Genomic DNA, 17,812 nt, shown 5'->3' with positions numbered 1-17,812 from the left:
TGTTTTAAAATGGTTTGTCTTTTTGGAACTAGCTAGAGGTGGTGGCTGCATAATATTGTGACTGTACTAAATGCCACTGAACTGTTCTCTTTAAAATGGTTCATTTATCTTATGTAAATTTCACCTTAAAGGAAAAAAAATGGTTTCTCAACATATTTCTTTGTTTTTCTTTCCCACATTTAGGATTCTCTGGCTGGAGGTGAAATTACAGAGAAGGCCAACTGATATATTTTCTGTGCATGATCTTCAGAATGACAGTTGAGAAAACTTTTTCAGTAGTATCTATTCAGAGAAGATTCTATCCAGATCATTTATCTTTAAGAGGAAAAAACTTGAATATAGTTCTATTTCAATTAATTTACACATGCAACATCAGTTCAGTTGCTCAGTTGTGTCCAGCTCTTTGTGATACCATGGACTGCAGCACACCAGGCCTCCCTGTCCATCACCAACTCCCGGACATTGCTCAAACTCGTGTCCATCAGGTCAGTGATGACATCCGATCATCTCATCCTCTGTCATCCCCTTTTCCTCCTGCCTTCAGTCTTTCCCAGCATCAGGGTCTTTTCCAATAAATCAGTTCTTTGCATCAGGTGGCCAAAGTATTGGAGTTTCAGCTTCAGCATCAGTCCTTCCAATGAATATTAAGGACTGATTTCCTTTAGGATGGACTGGTTGGATCTCCTTGCAGTCCAAGGGACTCTCAAGAATCTTCTCCAACACCACAGTTCAAAAGCATCAATTCTTCAGCACTCAGCTTTCTTTATAGTCCAACTCTCACATCCACACATGACTAATGGAAAGACCATAGCTTTGACTAGATGGACTTTTGTCAGCAAAGTAATATCTCTGCTTTTTAATATGCTGTCTAGGTTGGTCATAGCTTTTCTTCCAAGGAACAAGCATCTTTTAATTTCATGGCTGCAGTCACCATCTGCAGTGATTTTGGAGCCCAAAAAAAAGTCTCTCACTGTTTCCATTGTTTCCCGATTTATTTACCATGAAATGATGGGACCAGAGGCCATGATCTTCATTTTCTGAATGTTGAATTTTAAGCTAGTTTTGTCACTCTCCTCTTTCACTTTTATCAAGAGGCTCTTTAGTTCTTCTTCACTTCCTGCATAACGCACTGGTCACAGCAAACACCCTCTTCCAACAATACAAGAGACTATTCTACACGTGAACATTACCAAATGGTCAATACCAAAATCAGATTGATTATATTCTTTGCAGCCAAATACGGAGAAGCTCCTTACAGTCAGCAAAAACAAGACCGGGAGCTGACTGTGGCTCAGATCATGAACTCTTTATTGCAAAATTCAGACTTAAATTGAAGAGAAAACCACTAGACCATTCAGGTATGATCTCAATCAAATCCCTTGCGATTATATATATATAACATAGAGATGTTTTAGTTTAACCCTATGAAAGTATTAAAAATGGTTTGAGGTCAGGACTTCCCTGGTGGTCCAGTGGTTAAGAATCTGCCTTGAAATGCAGGGGACCAGGTTCAATTCCCTGATCAAGGAACTAAGATCCCACATGCCATGGAGCAACTAAGCCTGAATACTGTAATTACTAAGCCCACAATCTCTGAAGCCCTGTGAACTGCAACCAGAGAACTTGTGCACTACAACAACAGATCCTGCATGATGCAAGAAGACCTCACAAGCTGCAACTAAGACCCAATGCAGTCTTAAATATATATTTTTTTAATGGTTTGGGGTTAAGGATAAAGACAGAAGCCACATTAAATAATGGTGGGGGATTGCTTACAGCCCTGGAAATTCTAAAGAATGTTTCAAATGGAATTCAGTTACAGTGTTTTCTTTCCCTTACCTCTTTAGATGATGCTCAATCTAAGACACTAATTGTGGAGTCTTCTGTTTTTGCTCTGCTTGTTAAAATGCAGAGGGAGGAAATAGAGAGGAGTGCAACTCTAGAGACCTCCTAACCTCTAATGGACCTCAGTCCTCTCATCTTCATATGAGGGAACTGGACTAGTGATCTCCATCCTTCCTGCCTCTGACCCACTCTGTGACTCTACCATGCTTTGGGGTCTGGCTCCCAGTCCACAGGCTTCCCAGGTGGTAAGAACCCACTTGCCAATGCAGGAGATGCAAGAGACACAGGTTCAATCCCTGGGTGGGAAAGATCCCCTGGAAGAAGGCATGGCAACCCACTTCAGTATTTTTGCCTGGAGAATCCCCATGGATGGAGGAGCCTGGCAGGCTCCAGTCCACGGGGTTGCAAAGAGTCAGACAGGACTGAAGCGACTGAGCACAGCACAGACCCAGTCCACACAACTGAACAGGGACAGGGAGCTGGGTAACTGGGATTCTCAGGGAATGGTTCAGCAGCCTCAACTTTCACCCCATCCCAACCTGCTGGACCACTGCTCAGGAGAAACCCAGAAAGAATATAAAGGGAAAAGCCCAAGATTACTAACCTTCCATTAAAAACACATACCTCAAGGATACACATACCTCAAGGATCGAACCAAGAAGAAGATATAACAATTACAAATATTTATGCACCCAACATAGGAGCACCTCAATACACATGGCAAATGCTAAGCTAATAAGCATAAAAGGAGACATCAACAGTTAACACAATAATAGTGAGGGACTTTAGCACCACCCTTACACCAACAGACAGATCATATATACAAAATAAATAAGGAAATACAAGCTTTAAGTGACTCAATAGACTGCTACTAAGTCACTTCAGTCGTGTCCGACTCTGTGAGACCCCATAGACGGCAGCCCACCAGGCTCCCCGTCCCTGGGATTCTCCAGGCAAGAACACTGGAATGGGTTGCCATTTCCTTCTCCAATGCAAAAAAGTAAAAAGTGAAAGTGAAGTCGCTCAGTCATATCCAACCCTCAGTGACCCCATGGACTGCAGCCTTCTAGGCTCCTCCATCCATGGGATTTTCCAGTCAAGAGTACTGGAGTGGGGTGCCATTTCCTGAACAGACTAGATAGATTTAATTGATAATTTTGGACATTCCACCTGAAATCGGTGAATACACTTCTTACACTAGTGCCATGGAACTTACACTAGTGCCATGGAACATTCTCCAGGATAGACTACATCTTGGGTCACAAATCAAGTCTCAGAAGATTTAATAAAACTGAAACAGTATCAAGCATCTTTTCTGACCACAATGCTATGAGATTATAAATTAATCAAAGGAACAAAACTATAAAAAACACAAAAACATGGAGGCTAAATAATGCACCGCTAAATAACCAAGTGATAACTACAGAAATTAAAGAGGAAATAAAAGTACATAGAAATAAATGACAACAAAAACAATGACCAAAAACCTATGGGACACAGCAAAAACAGTTCTAATTTACAGCAATTCAATCCTCAAGAAACAAGAAAACTCTCACATAAACAATCTAATCTTACACCTAAAGTGACTAGAGAAAGAGCAAAGAAAACCCAAAGTCAATTAAAAGCAATGAAATCATAAAGATCATAGCAGAAATAAATGAAGTAGAAATGAAGAAAACAACAGCATCAATAAAAGTTAAGAGTTGGTTCTTACGAAAAAAAATTGATAAACCTTAGCCAAGACTCAAGAAAAAAAGGGAGAGGACTCAATAAAATTAGAAATGAAAAAGGTGAAATCACAACTGACACTGCAGAAATACAAAGGATCACAAGAGACTACCTCAAGCAACCATATGCCTATAAAATGGACAAACTGGAAGAAATGGACAGATTCTTAGAAAGGGACAACCTTCCAGGGCTGAACCAGGAAGAACTAGAAAATATAAACAGACCAATCGCAAGTAATGCAATTGAAACGAATGAAAAATCTTCCAACAAACAAAAGTCCAGAACCAGATGGCTTCACAAGTGAATTCTATCAAATATTTCAAGAAGAGCTAAAACCTATCCTTCTAAAACTTTCCCCAAAAATTGCAGAGGGAAGAACATTCCCAAATTTGTTCTGTGAGACCACTACCCTGATACCTAAACCAGACAAAACTATCACAAAAAAGAAAATTATAGACCAATATCACTAATGAACAAAGATGCAAAAATCCTCAACAAAATACCAGCAAACAAAATCCAGCAACACATTTAAATGATCATACACTATGATCAAGTGGGATTTATCACAGTAATGCAAGGATTCTTCAAAATACACAAAATCAAATACCCAAAATCATAATACACCATATTAACAAATTAAAGAATAAAAATTATATGATCATCTCAATAGATACAGAAAAAGCTTTTGACAAAATTCAACACCCATTTCTGATTTTAAAAACAATCTCCAGAAAATGGGCATATAGGGAATCTATATAATAAAGGCAACATAATAAAGGCAACATATGACAAGGCCAGGGCTTCCCAGGTGGTGCTGGTGGTAAAGAATCTGCCTGCAATGCAGGAGACCAGGAGACCTGGGTTCAATCCCTAGGTGGGGAAAATACCCTGGAGGAGGGCATGGCAATCCACTCCAGTATTCTTGCCTGGAGAATCCCCATGTGGCCCATGAGGAGCCTGGTGGGCCACAGTCCACAGGGTCACAAAGAGTTGGACATGACTGAAGCAACTTAGCACACACACTCTGTTTGCTGTGACAAACCCACAGCAAGCATCATTCTTAATGGTGAAAAACTGAGAGCATTTCCTCTAAGATCAGGGACAGGACAAGCATGTTTACTCTCTCCACTCCTATTCAACACAGTTTTGGAAGTCCTCACTGTGGCAATCAGAGAAGAAAAAGAAATACAAATTGGAAAAGAGAAAGTAAAACTCTCACTGTTTGCAGTGACACATTACCATACATAGAAAATCCTAAAGATTCCATCAGAAACCCTACTAGATTTAATCAATGAATTTGGTAAAGTTACAGGACACAAAATTAATGCACAGAAATCTCTTGCATTCTTATATGCTAACAACGAAAGATCAGAAACAGAAATTAAGAAAAGAATCCATTTACCATCACAACAAAAAGAATAAAATATCAAGGAATAAATATACCTAAGAAAGCAAAAGACCCATATTCAGAAAACTATAAAACACTGATGAAAGAAATCAAAGAGGACACAGATGGGAAAATATATCATATTCTTGGATTGGAAGAATCAATATAGTGAAAATGAATACACCACCCAAAACAATCCACAGATTCAATGCAATCCATAACAAATTACCATAGTATTCATCATGGTATTAGAACAAAAAAATTTACAATTTGTATGGAAACACAAAAGACCCCAAATAACCAAAGTAATCTTGAGAAAGAAAAACAGAGCTGGAGGAATCAGGCTCCCTGACTTCAGACTATATGAAAAAGCTATAGTAATCAAAAGAGTATGGTACTCACACACATACACAACAGAAATACAGACCTATGAAATAGGTACAGAATAAAAAGCCCAGTGATAAACCCACACCTATGGTCACTTAATCTATGACAAAGGAGGAAAGAATATACAATGGAGAAAAGACTGTCTCTTCACTGAGTGATGCTGAGAAAACTGGACAGCTACATGTAAGAGTGAAATTAGAATACTAACACCATACACAAAAATAAACTCAAAATTGATTAAATATCTATATGTAAGGCTGGAAACTATAAAACTCTTAGAGAAAAACATAGGCAGAACACTCTGACATAAACTGCAACAAGATCCTTTTTGACGCACTTCCCAGAGTCAGCTAAGTCACTTCAGTCGTGTCCGACTCTGTGCGACCCCATAGACGGCAGCCCACCAGGCTCCCCCATCCCTGGGATTCTCCAGGCAAGAACACAGGAGTGGGTTGCCATTTCCTTCTCCAATGCATGAAAGTAAAAAGTGAAAGTGAAGTCGCTCAGTCGTGTCCGACTCTTAGCGACCCCATGGACTGCAGCCTACCAGGCTCCTCCATCCATGGGATTTTCCAGGCAAGAGTACTGGAGTGGGGTGCCATTGCCTTCTCCAACTTCCTAGCATAATGGAAATAAAAACACACATTAAAAAATGGGACCTGATTAAACTTAAAAGCTTTTGCAGCATTAACAAGATGAGGAGATAACCCTCAGAACGGGAGTGTGTGCAGGCGTAGTTGCTCAATCATGTCTGACTCTTTGAAGCCTCATGGACTGTAGCCCAGCAGGCTCCTCTGTCCCTGGGATTTCTCAGGCAAGAATACTGGAGGGGTTGCCATTTCCTTCTCCAGGGGAATCTTCTGGATCCAGGGATCAAACCCACTTCTCTTGTATCTCCTGCATTAGAAGGCATGGATTCTTTACCACCAGTGCCACCTGGGAAGCCCATGAGAATGGGAGAAATATTTGCAAATGAAGCAACAAAGAATTAATCTCCAAAATATACAAACAGCTTATGGAGCTCAATATCAAAAACCAAGCAATCCAATCAAAAATGGGTGGAAGATCTAAATAGATATCTCTCCAAATACGATATACAGATAGCCAAGAGGCAAATGAAGAGATACTCAACATCACTAATTATCAGAGAAATGCAAATCAAAAATACACTATGGTATCACCTCACACTGGCCAGAAAGACCATCATCAAAAAAATTTACAAACAATAAATGCTGGAGAGGGTGTGAAGAAAAGGGAACCCTTTTACACTGTTGGTGGGAATGCAAATTGGTACAGCCACTGTGGAGAACAGTATTGAGGCTCCCTGAAAAACTAAACATAGAACCCAGCAATCCCACTACTGGGCATATACCCTAAGAATACCACAACTCAAAATGACACATGTACCCCCAGTGTTCATTACAGCACTATTTACAATAGCCAAGACATGGAAGCAGCCTAGATGTCCATCAACAGATGATGAATAAAGAAGATGCAGTGTATATATATATATACACACACACACACACACACACACACACACACACACAATGGAATATTACTCAGCTATAAAAAGGAATGAAGTTGAGTCAGTGGAAGTGATGTGGATGAACCTTGAGTCTGTCATACAGAGTGAATTAAGTCAGAAAGAGAAAATCAAACATCATATATTAACACATATATATGGATTCTAGAAAAATGGTACTGATGAACACACTTGCAGGGCAGAAACAGACATGCAGACGTAAAGAATGAATTTGTGGACACAGCAAGGGGGTGGGGGTGGGACAGATTGACAGATAGTGTTGACATATATACAGTACTATGTATAAACTGACAGCTAGTGGGAAGCTGCTGCATAACACAGGGAGCTCAGCTTGGTGCCCTGTGATGACCTAGAGAGGCAGAATAGGGGAGAGGGTGGGAGGGAGACTCAAGAGGAAGGGGATATATGTATACATATAGCTGATTCACAATATTGTGTAGCAGAAACACAACATTGTAAAGCAATTATATTTCAATTAAAAAAACCACGTACCAAAGAGATAAACAAATAAAATAAGAATGGGGGATGCAAATGGCCTATTGTGTGTTCTCATCTTTTCACAGGAAAAAACTGAGAACTGTCACAAAAGCACAGAGAAAGACAATTTTCTAGAATGAACATTTTTTCTAAAATGAATACTTTTCATATAACAAAAATATAACAGATGTAATTATAAGAGGAGAGGCCAATTATCACAATTTTTGCTAAGTGACCAAAAACTCTGAAACAGAACGGGTTGGTGGGGAGCAGTGTTGGTGGTGGGGGCAAAGAGGTTAGGGAAGCATGGAGGTAGAACAAAGAACAAGCGTGGAATTGTTACAACTCCAAGGCTCTTCCACACAGAGTTATGGCCAAACACACACTCCTGTTCCCTCCCCTCTAATTCTGGCCCAAGTTCTTCATGGTACTAACTTTAGAAAAAGGCTGATCTGCCTCACTGAGTTACTTTACTCACGTTACCTACAAAGATGGCATAAAAAAGACCTCTGGAAGAAACTCCACCTCCGAATGATCTGCAACACCAACATTTTTCAACAGCTTTCATCTCCAAGAGACAAACCACAATTGGCTGCTTCAAGTGAGCTAGGTTGGTATAGTGTTACATAACTGACTTTAGAATCTTGAATATTTCCAGGCACAGAAACAGAAGATGGTAGACAACACTGACAAAGACTGTTACTTGCCACTCAATAATTATGTTTCATTAGGCGGGCACATAGCCACCTAGAATAGAGGCTACACTTTCCAGTCCACCTCCCAGTGAGGTGTGGCCCTGTGATTATACCTCTAGCCAGTGGGATATAATTGGTGGCTGCTAGCAAGCTTTTTTTTTTTTTTAACAATTAGTCCCCCTTGGGAGACAGGGAGATGATGGGGAGCCTTGGTTCGTAGCATTGCCATTTTCAATGGTATACATTCCCACCATGGCTAACTTCAATCTTCTACCTTGATGGCACTGAACACAGAGTTGGGAAGAGCAGCAGCTCTCACAAGTTGGTACCAACTGGCTCCAGCACATCACTGGATGTAATAATGGGTTGTATGTAATTTTTGGGGAATAGCCTTAAAGAAGGAAGCAAGTCTCAATGGCTAGGGGCATGCCCTTCCTCCTTTGTCCCCTCTACTGCTAGAATGTGACATACGACTGGTCAAAGTCCAACCATCAGAATGGACCATAGGGAGGAATAACAGTCACAATAGAGAAGCCTTGGTCACTGAGCTGGTCTGAGAATGCTTATATGCAAACTTCATTTATATGACAATTGTCAGAAAGAGGAAAATTTGTATCTTATAAATGGAACTAATATTTGGAGTTTCTTCATTCACAGTGTAATCTATCCCAGGATGTCCCTAGAACAGTGCTTGCACTGCAGAGGGTGAACGTTCAATCCCTCCCTGGGGAACTAAAATCCTGCAAGCCAGGTAGAGCAGCCAAAAAAACAAAACAGAAATCTACCCCAACTAAGAGATCGTGATTGCTACATGGGTAAGTAAAGAATTCAGATCTGAAACAATGAAAAAATATCTGAAGCTTTCTGGGAGGACAAAGAGGACAGAGGGTGAATAGAAAAGCCAAAGGGGGAAGGGACTTGAAAAGGAGGTTCTTGCCTCTCTCCACCTGAGCCCCTCTCCTCTCTGACTCACAGAATCCTACAAAGAGTGCACCCACAGACCCCTCCTAATGCACGTGGGCCACAGCTCCCAGATCCACAGAGCAGGTTCCGGGAGGACTCCTCAACTAAGAGGGGGTCCAGGTCCTCAGCCTGAGAAGCCCGACTGTTCTCAGACCTCTTTCTTCTAGAGCATTTTCCCAGGCAAAGAGGAGAAATGAGAACCATATAAAGGTCACTCGGGGGACAGACTAAGGGGACTCTGAGGCAGCAGTTGGCAGTTTAGTGTATTCTGCTTTGCTGGAGTTTACTTAAAATATAAACTTGGGCATGGGCTGAGGCCTGCTATGATCTTTGGGTTGTACTGTGGGTTTCAGACAAATGTAGAAGGACGTACTTAGAATGTAAGTAAGTAAGTGTTAGTCGCTCAGTCGTGCCCAACTCTTTGCGACCCCATGGACTGCAGCCCACCAGGCTCCTCTGTCCATGAGATTTTCCAGGCAAGGATACTGGAGTGGGTTGCCATTTCCTTCTCCAGGGGAATCTTCCCAACCCAGGGATTGAACCCGGGTCTCCTGCACTGCAGGCAGATTCTTTACCAACTGAGCTACAAGGGAAGCCCATACTTAGAACGTAGGTCAAATTTATTATTACATGTGAGCTCCTCCTAAAAGTCAATATGTAAATGAAGATAATTTTGTCACAAGTATATTCTTATTTACTTTCAAAACACTTTTTCTGACATCTCTAGGGACCAACTTTGGACGTGTCAAACAAGCAATTGAGCAGTGCTGAGTGTCCAGTGCATCACTGTGCTCGCTCTGGGAGGCCCCAAATGGCGAATGGATATTCGCCATTCACTCCACACCTGAATGGTTTCTGTCTGTACACTGATGTGACTTCTATCTCTTAACAAGTTCAGATCCAAGAACCCTTGTACCATCAGCATGATTTGCAATCCTTTATCACCACCCACACTCGCCTCCCTCCCAGTGCTGGTGACACTAAGAACCTGATGTGAATTGATGGTGGGTGTGGGGGGCACTCCCTGTGAGAAAAGAGGAAGTGTGGGGAAGAGCCAGATCAAGTCAGCAAGAAGAGAGGAAGTAGCCTGGCTGAGCTAAGTACAGATGATGAACACTTGTGTAGAGAGTGGCTCTGAAAGCAACTAAATAAAGCATAGATAGTTTTAAGCTATGACAAACCTAGACAATGTATTAAAGAGCAGAGGCATCACGTTGCCAACAAAGGTCCGTCTAGTCAAAGCTATGGTTTTTCCAGTGGTCATGTAGAGATGTGAGAGTTGGACCATAAAGAAGGCTAAGCACCAAAGAATTGGTGCTTTCAGACTGTGGTGTTGGAGAAGACTTTTGAGAGTCCCTTGGAAAGTAAGGAGATCAAACCAGTCAATCCTAAAGGAAATCAGTCCTGAATATTCACTGGAAGGACTGATGCTGAAGTTGAAGCACCAATACTTTGGCCACCTGATGAGAAGAGACAACTCATTGAAAAAGACCCTGATGCTGGAAAAGATTGAAGACAAAAGGAGAAGAGGGTGTCAGAGGATGAGATGGTTAGATACCATCCCCAACTCAATAAACATGAGTTCGAGCAAACTTCGGGAGCTAGTGAAGGACTGGGAAGCCTGGCATGCTGCAGTCCATGGGGTCACAAAGAGTCGGACATGACTGAGCAACTAAACAACAGTTCTGAGACAGAAACCAGGCCAGAACAAAACCTCCAGTCATGTACCATCTACAATCCTGACAGTATCTCACATTTACAGGGACAAAGAGTTTTTCAAAGATTTGCAGATACTTGCTACAATTATTTAAGACATAACCACTATCACTCTTAAACATCCAGCCCTGGATAGACCCATCCAGGTTCACATCTTGGCTCTGACATTCACCAACTATAACAAACAACATGGATTTGCCTAGCCTCAGTCTCTCGATTTTAAAAATGAAAATCATCAAGCATACTCTGCTGAGTGGTTGTAAAAATTGGAGAGAACTGATAAAAAGCACACATGCCAAAAGTCGTCATAAAACAATACAGATAAGAGTTATATAAATGTCAGGAAAGAATATATATGGCTGCTGTGGATATGCAATAAAAATTGAAAGTGATTAGGTTGATAGAATAGTTTTAAATTATAAAAAAGTATAATCTGAAATGAATCAACATTATTACATAAATTACACCTCAACAAAGCAGAGACATTACTTTGTCAACAAAGGTCTATCTGGTCAAGGCTATGGTTTTTCCTGTGGTCATGTATGGATGTGAGAGTTTGACTGTGAAGAAAGCTGAGCGCTGAATAATTGATGCTTTTGAACTGTGGTGTTGGAGAAGACTCTTGAGAGTCCCTTGGACTGCAAGGAGATCCAACCAGTCCATTCTGAAGGAGATCAGCCCTGGGATTTCTTTGGATGGAATGATGCTGAAGCTGAAACTCCACTACTTTGGCCACCTCATGCGAAGAGTTGACTCACTGGAAAAGACTTTGATGCTGGGAGGGATTGGGGACAAGAGGAGAAGGGGACGACAGAGGATGAGATGGCTGGATGGCATCACTGACTCGATGGACGTGAGTCTGAGTGAACTCCGGGAGTTGGTGATGGACAGGGAGGCCTGGCGTGCTGCGATTCCTGGGGTCGCAAAGAGTCGGACACGACTGAGCGACTGAACTGAACTGAACTGAATCTGGGTCCCTGACAGAGAAAAATGAGATAAATTCAGACAAAATCTGGCACTGCTCCTCCAGTGCTGTCTTGCGAACTATCTCCAATTTCACACTTTTGTCCACTACCATAAGTTCTGTATGTACCAAAAAGTGCCTCTATTCTCCTGGATAAGAAGGGAATTCTGCCCATTTTCCTTTTCAATAGAGGTCTCACATCTGCAGGTCACCCTTTTCATCCCACTGGACAACCAGCTAAATTCCAAAATTCAGTTTAAAACTGAGGGAAATAAGCCCATCTCTGTAAAATAAGTTGACTTGCTAAGAAGTCTGTCTTAGGCAACTCAGTTCCTAAGAGGTAACTGAACCCCCAAATTTTCCAAAAACTAAACTGCCTTTTGTTGCCAGAAAATGTGTCTAAGCACACCATTAACTTCCCTCAAATATAATTCTGAATAAAAGGAAGAGAGCTGTTTCTGAAATCCAATATTCAAGTGAAACAGAAAAGATTCTCATGATTGAGCAATTTAGAGTATGTATGGGAAGGTATGGGGACCATGGAGGGAGGCTGTGAGCTGATCAACAGGGAGTGTGAATTAATTCTTCAGTAACAACAACTTAGAAAAGATGACTGTGGGTTAAAAATGTCCTGACTTGGCACTAGCGTGGTGTGTAATCAAGACTGTCTGCAATTTTGAGCCAACAATTATGCAATGTCTAAATTATATTTGTAGTTTGTTACTTCAAGTGCCACAGAAATAACTCCTAGGCATTTTAGTTATGCACAAAAGCTATGGAATCTTCCTGAGTGAATATATGTTACACTGAAGTACATATTTTGTACTAAAATTTAGCTAAAGCTAAAAGTAAAACAGAAGCAAGAAAACAAACTCACTTGTCAAACTCATCAAAGATATCACAATTCGGCAGTTTCCAAAGAGCCAGTCGAAAGTGTGTGGCTAGAAAACAAGTGGACTGTTAGGAATAAAAGCAATCATGACTTCTTAGGTACATGGTAAACCACTTTATCCTCTGCCCTCCCCCAAATCCACTTCAAACTGGTATGATTACCTATGATTTATTCCCTGGTGAAAATTCATGATATAACTGCAACTAGTCAGCACTACTTAACAAGGGCACCTAAAATATAAACACTCTAAGGACACTTTGCAAAAATCTCAGAAAAATAATATGCTTAATCTGAAAACAATCATAACCAAAAATTACCATATCAGATGATTCAGAAAATGATATTGATATAGAACTCAATATTCTGCAAGTTTAAACTTATCGAACTCTCTACAATGTATTCTAAATACACACAGGATCAGCTGAATAAGGAAAATCTAACTCAGGAAACTATAGACTTGTCACCTAAAAGGCTTTCAGGATTTCTCAAAAATCTAGAATGTAAAGCAAAGCAGTGGTCAGTAAGCAGAGGGAAAATTGTTTCATCATTAGTGGATGGAGCAATTCTCTCTAAATTTAGCAAAAACAAAATATCCTTTGATTAAATTAAAAGACTGACCAAGGACCTAGAGCTTGCTGATGACATAAAACTCCTAGGTAAAGAGGCAAAATGGGAGACAGGAAGAAGTTAATCCACAGAATTGTCTTCTTAATTCTCAACTGGAATAAAGTAAGGCATCGAACTCACGAATTACCGTGGTAAAACAAAAGCGGGAAAAACAGTTTCTCAACAACAACAACAAAAATCTACCTTTCTTCATTCTTTTATTCTACACTGACTCAAAGGGAATGGGGATTTACATATTAAAATATAATTCCTTTCACCCAATCTCAAAAATCACATCCTTAGGAATCACTATGAAACAAAAAGATTAAAAGACCTTAAAATTATATACAAACATATGGTTCACATCAAACACCAGTCACAGTATTAGGGCAGGGTAAGAGTAATATTACTGACCTGATGCTTTCATCCCATAGGGCAAATCAAACTTATCGCTACCATAGAAGGAAGCAGTATTTTTAAAATTAGCTGCACACAGAAAAGGGTGAAACTGATGATACCTGGAAGATAAGGATGAAGAATGACTTTCCCAAATGTGTATAATATTTGCAGGTTTTTAAAATCACAACTGTAAAAAACTGTAGTATGTCATTCCTATCATTATATTGACTATAAAATGAGCATATAATTATTTTTAAGATTCTTTCAAAATCATCTTAAACACTATTTAAATGTTACATAGAATAGGATGGGCAATGGAACCACACACCCATAATGGAAATGCTTTCCAGGTAGTAAAACCAAAATTATGTAACAGCTTGGGGGAGGGGACACAGAATTTAAATACAAGTGAACCCCAAAGACAGCCATCTACAGGAAGAAACAAAAGAACAAAGGAGGGAAAATAAAAGTATAAATGCTGACCCACTCCCCAAAGAAAAGATACCATATATATAAAGCTGTTGTCAGCAGTGAAAATTAAAATACACTAAAAGCTAGAGGTAACTAGAACTGAACTCTCTCCTGATGTCATTAAATTAAAATATACTCAAGAATGATGGGTGTCTTATTGCTTCTCTACCCCGCTGCTATACTCGGGTACTCTCTCAGACAAGAATGCTTCATGAGGCATCTCTGTTTTTTTAATGGTCCCTTCTTTCCGCCTTTACCAGTTTTGTTCTTCCTAAATAAACTGCAGGCAGAGACCAGAGTGCCCCTGGGTTTTCAGAGGCCACATGACAAATGGAAATAAGAAGCACTAGAATAGGAACGAGGGCTTCCCCAATGGCTCAGTGGAAAAGAGTCCACCTTCAAGTGCAGGAGGCATGGGTTGGATCCCTGGGTTGGGAAGATCCTCCGGAGGAGGGCATGGCAATCCACTCCAGTATTCTTGCCTGGAGAATCTCATGGACAGAGAAGCCTGGTGGGTTACAGTCCACAGGGGTCACAAGAGTCCGACACAACTGAAGCGACTGAGCATGCACGCATGCACAAATAAGGATGAATTAGCTTCAGCTTTATCCTGGTTTTGCTTCTCAGGAACTACTAACCTGGGCAAGTCAGAGGAGCTCAAGATCTCCAGAGCTGAACTGAGAACTGACACCATATTCAAACGAGGCAAAGAGTTGAGAGACCATCCCTTCCTACCTGAGAAGAGTGTGTATGTCAGATTCAGTTGTGACAAGTGTTAGCAGCCTGGAGAGGGGGATCCCAGCCAATTTCAAAAGGTCATTATCTGTATCAGGGTTGATCTCTAAGCTTGGGATCTGCTCTGGGAAAAGTGTCAGGTCTTTTGATTTTAAATTTCTAAATGAAATAATTGTTCAACACTGTGGGCAAAGAATGTGGCCTGCCATTTCAGTAAACAAAGGATGTTGAAGCCTTAAAGGCTTCAGCTACTCCATCTGAACTCCAACTGCACTCTATCGGGAATTGAGGAAGAAAAACAAAAACAGGATACTGGCCCCAGATAGCTATGGTGCATATCCAAGGAGTAACTTCAATAATCCAGTCTCTTGCATCTTCCCACACATAGAAAAGGGCTGAATTCATTATCTTGAGATGTCTGTCTGGTTTAATTAGCACTAATCTTCTGATGTTTGACTCCCTGATGTTGGTTTGTTGTTTTTGCAAAAACTCCTATAAATCCTGGCTTCTCTTATACCTCTTTGGAACAGTCCCTCAGAGCTATCTGAGAGGCTGTATCCCCAGCTTAAGTCCTCAGTAACACCCCAAATAAAACATAATGCTCAACTTTTAGTTGTGTGTTTTTTCTTTTTTTTTTTTCCAGTTGATAGTACCATGTCTCACACATAGTTGGGGCTCAATAAGTATCACCCTTATCTATAATAATTATACATGACATTGTATTATATTACAGTGGGTTATATTACATTATAATAATCATATTACATATCTGCTCTTGGTACTCCTACGAAAGCCTGGAAAGAAAAGTAAATTCTACTAGTCAATTTAGACTGTCGACAAAAAAGGTGACCTGCTATTTCAGTAAACAAAGGATGCTGAGGCCAGCAAGCCGTCAGCCACTACAGCTGCCCCAGAGGGAAATTCACAATGGAGAAAAACAGAATACTGGTCTTGGCGCCCTCGACAGTTATGGTGCATAACAAAAAGAATAATTTCAATAAACCCAGACTCCTGCATCTTCCTATCTATAGAAACGCATGGAAACCAATAACTTGAGATGTCTGTTTTTGTGCTTAGCAGTCATCTTTTAATGTTTGACAACATGTCTGTTTGTCGTTTTCAGTAAAAGCTACTCTGTGTCCCGGCTCCTCCCTTGCCTCTTTGGAAGAATTCCTCAGCGCTATCTGACAGGCTGCCATCTCAGGCTCCAGTCCTTAGTGTTTGTGCTCTGCTCTATCGCTCAGTCGTGTCCAACTCTTTGTGACCCCATAGACTGTAGCCCACCAGTCTCCTCTGTCCATGGATTTTTTTAAGCAAGAATACGGGAGTGGGTTGCCATTTCCTCCTCCAGGGGATCTTTCCGACCCAGGGATCGAACCCACATCTCCTGTGTCTGCTGCACTGCAGGTGGATTCTTTACCTGCTGAGCCAGAGTAAGGTAATAAGGTTCCCAAGTAAAACATTCTCAACTTTTAGGTTGTGATTTTTTTTAATTCAGTTGACAAGATAAAGAAACAGAAGCTATAAAAAAGTGAAGTAACTATTATCTGGAGTTACTAACCCATTTGTTTCAGCTAACAAAGCTGAAACTACGCCTAACTTCAACACTAAGGAAAGCTGTCCAGTCCTAGCACGTTAACCACAGGTTAACACTGCCAGGTTTCCCAGCAGAGCTTCTCCCAGTGGTTACTGGCAAAGGATAGCCCTGCCTCCAAGGAATGCTATTCAAAGGACAGGTGTGCAGACTTACACATCTGCTGAGCAGTCTTTCATAAATACTTTAACCCCTTTGGGTTTTCTCAGAAAGGAAATACCTTTCTTCCCTAAAGCTAGAGATAAAAGGGTACCTTGATTCTAGAGAAGCATTCCAAACCTGCTGTTTGCAACCGTTCGTGGCTCATGAAGTCAATTTTGCAAGTCAAGATCAGCTCATTTTTAAAAAGTGAATAGAACAGATTATAGGGTATCTGGAGTAGGAGAGGTAAAAATTGTTTATTTTTTATTATAAATAAACTTAGTACAAACACTAAGTTCCAAGGCAAGATATACTTCTTACTATGGGTCATGGTAAACAAAAATTTTTTTAATCACTCTTCTAGTTTTGCAATGGTCCTAATCGGACACACATCCATGGATTGACTACAAGCAGCCATGGCACACCCATAGTTAGACATAAAAATATTTATGTTTCTAAAGCATTCCAGAGTTGGCTGATTTTAAAGGAACTGGTAGCCTCTAAAGATTAAGAACCAGTCACGGAAAGGTACTGAGAAATGGAATATTTCCTACCACACCAGTAAATACTGTCTTAGTCATCAGTGATTGTAGCCACCACTGACAGTGAACTGGTGAGCCCCTGGGAACTCAGGATGTGAAAACACAGGACATTAGCCCCAGATAGCTAAGGTGTATGTCAAAGGAATGATTTCAGTGGGCCCAGACTCTTGCATCTTCCCATACATAGAAAAGCACTAAATTCCTTGAGATGTCTGGTTTTCCTTTAATTAGCAATAATCTTTTAACATTCAGACTACCTGCTCTTTGTTGCAAAACTTCTATATAACCTAGCTTTCCCTCCTTGAAGCAGTTCTCTCAGGGTTACTTGAGATGCTGCCTCCTGGACTTGAAGTCCTAAAAATGCCCACCACATAAAGCATAACTCTCAACTTTTAGGCTGTGAATATTTTTTAAGCTGACAGGACAGTACAGTAATATAAGGAAATAAGGGGAAAAAAAATGTGAATTTTAGATCCGTAACAGACAAAAATGCTGAAAAGCTTGTATGTGTTGACACAATTCAACATGCCTAGACCTGACTGTTATTTATTTCTGGAAGCATTTTGACCAGCACTCTATCAAAGCTGTGGTGATAAGAGAATATTTGTGGATGGAAAAGTAAATTCTTTTCAAGTCCTGATAACCATAATCAATAATCATTATTTATATTCTATGAAGTTCATTAAAAGTTTGTGAAAGGAAAATTTCTGCTGTAAACTTTAAC

General features: G+C 40.5%; 1 protein-coding gene across 10 annotated transcripts in view; it reads right to left on the bottom strand.

Moving 5' to 3' along the window:
* The window catches only part of ST3GAL6 (ST3 beta-galactoside alpha-2,3-sialyltransferase 6), an 86,364-nt gene that overhangs the window by 21,184 nt on the left and 47,368 nt on the right, over positions 1–17,812 (bottom strand). For 9 of the 10 annotated variants that reach the window (XM_070786955.1, XM_070786986.1, XM_070786994.1 and 6 more), the window contains 2 exons: positions 13,621–13,724; positions 12,586–12,649 (listed from right to left, as the gene is read on the bottom strand). In XM_070786955.1, coding sequence (XP_070643056.1) covers positions 12,586–12,649; positions 13,621–13,724 — 168 coding nt within the window. Of the gene's footprint in view, positions 1–12,585; positions 12,652–13,620; positions 13,725–17,812 lie in introns of those variants that run through there. The other variant, XM_070787009.1, reaches the window with a different exon arrangement.

The sequence above is a fragment of the Bos indicus genome, chromosome 1 (genome assembly GCF_029378745.1).
Source record: "Bos indicus isolate NIAB-ARS_2022 breed Sahiwal x Tharparkar chromosome 1, NIAB-ARS_B.indTharparkar_mat_pri_1.0, whole genome shotgun sequence".
Taxonomy (NCBI): Eukaryota; Metazoa; Chordata; class Mammalia; order Artiodactyla; family Bovidae; genus Bos; species Bos indicus.
The sequence above is the reverse complement of the archived record's forward strand: the minus strand, read 5'-3'. Positions and strand labels throughout refer to the sequence as shown.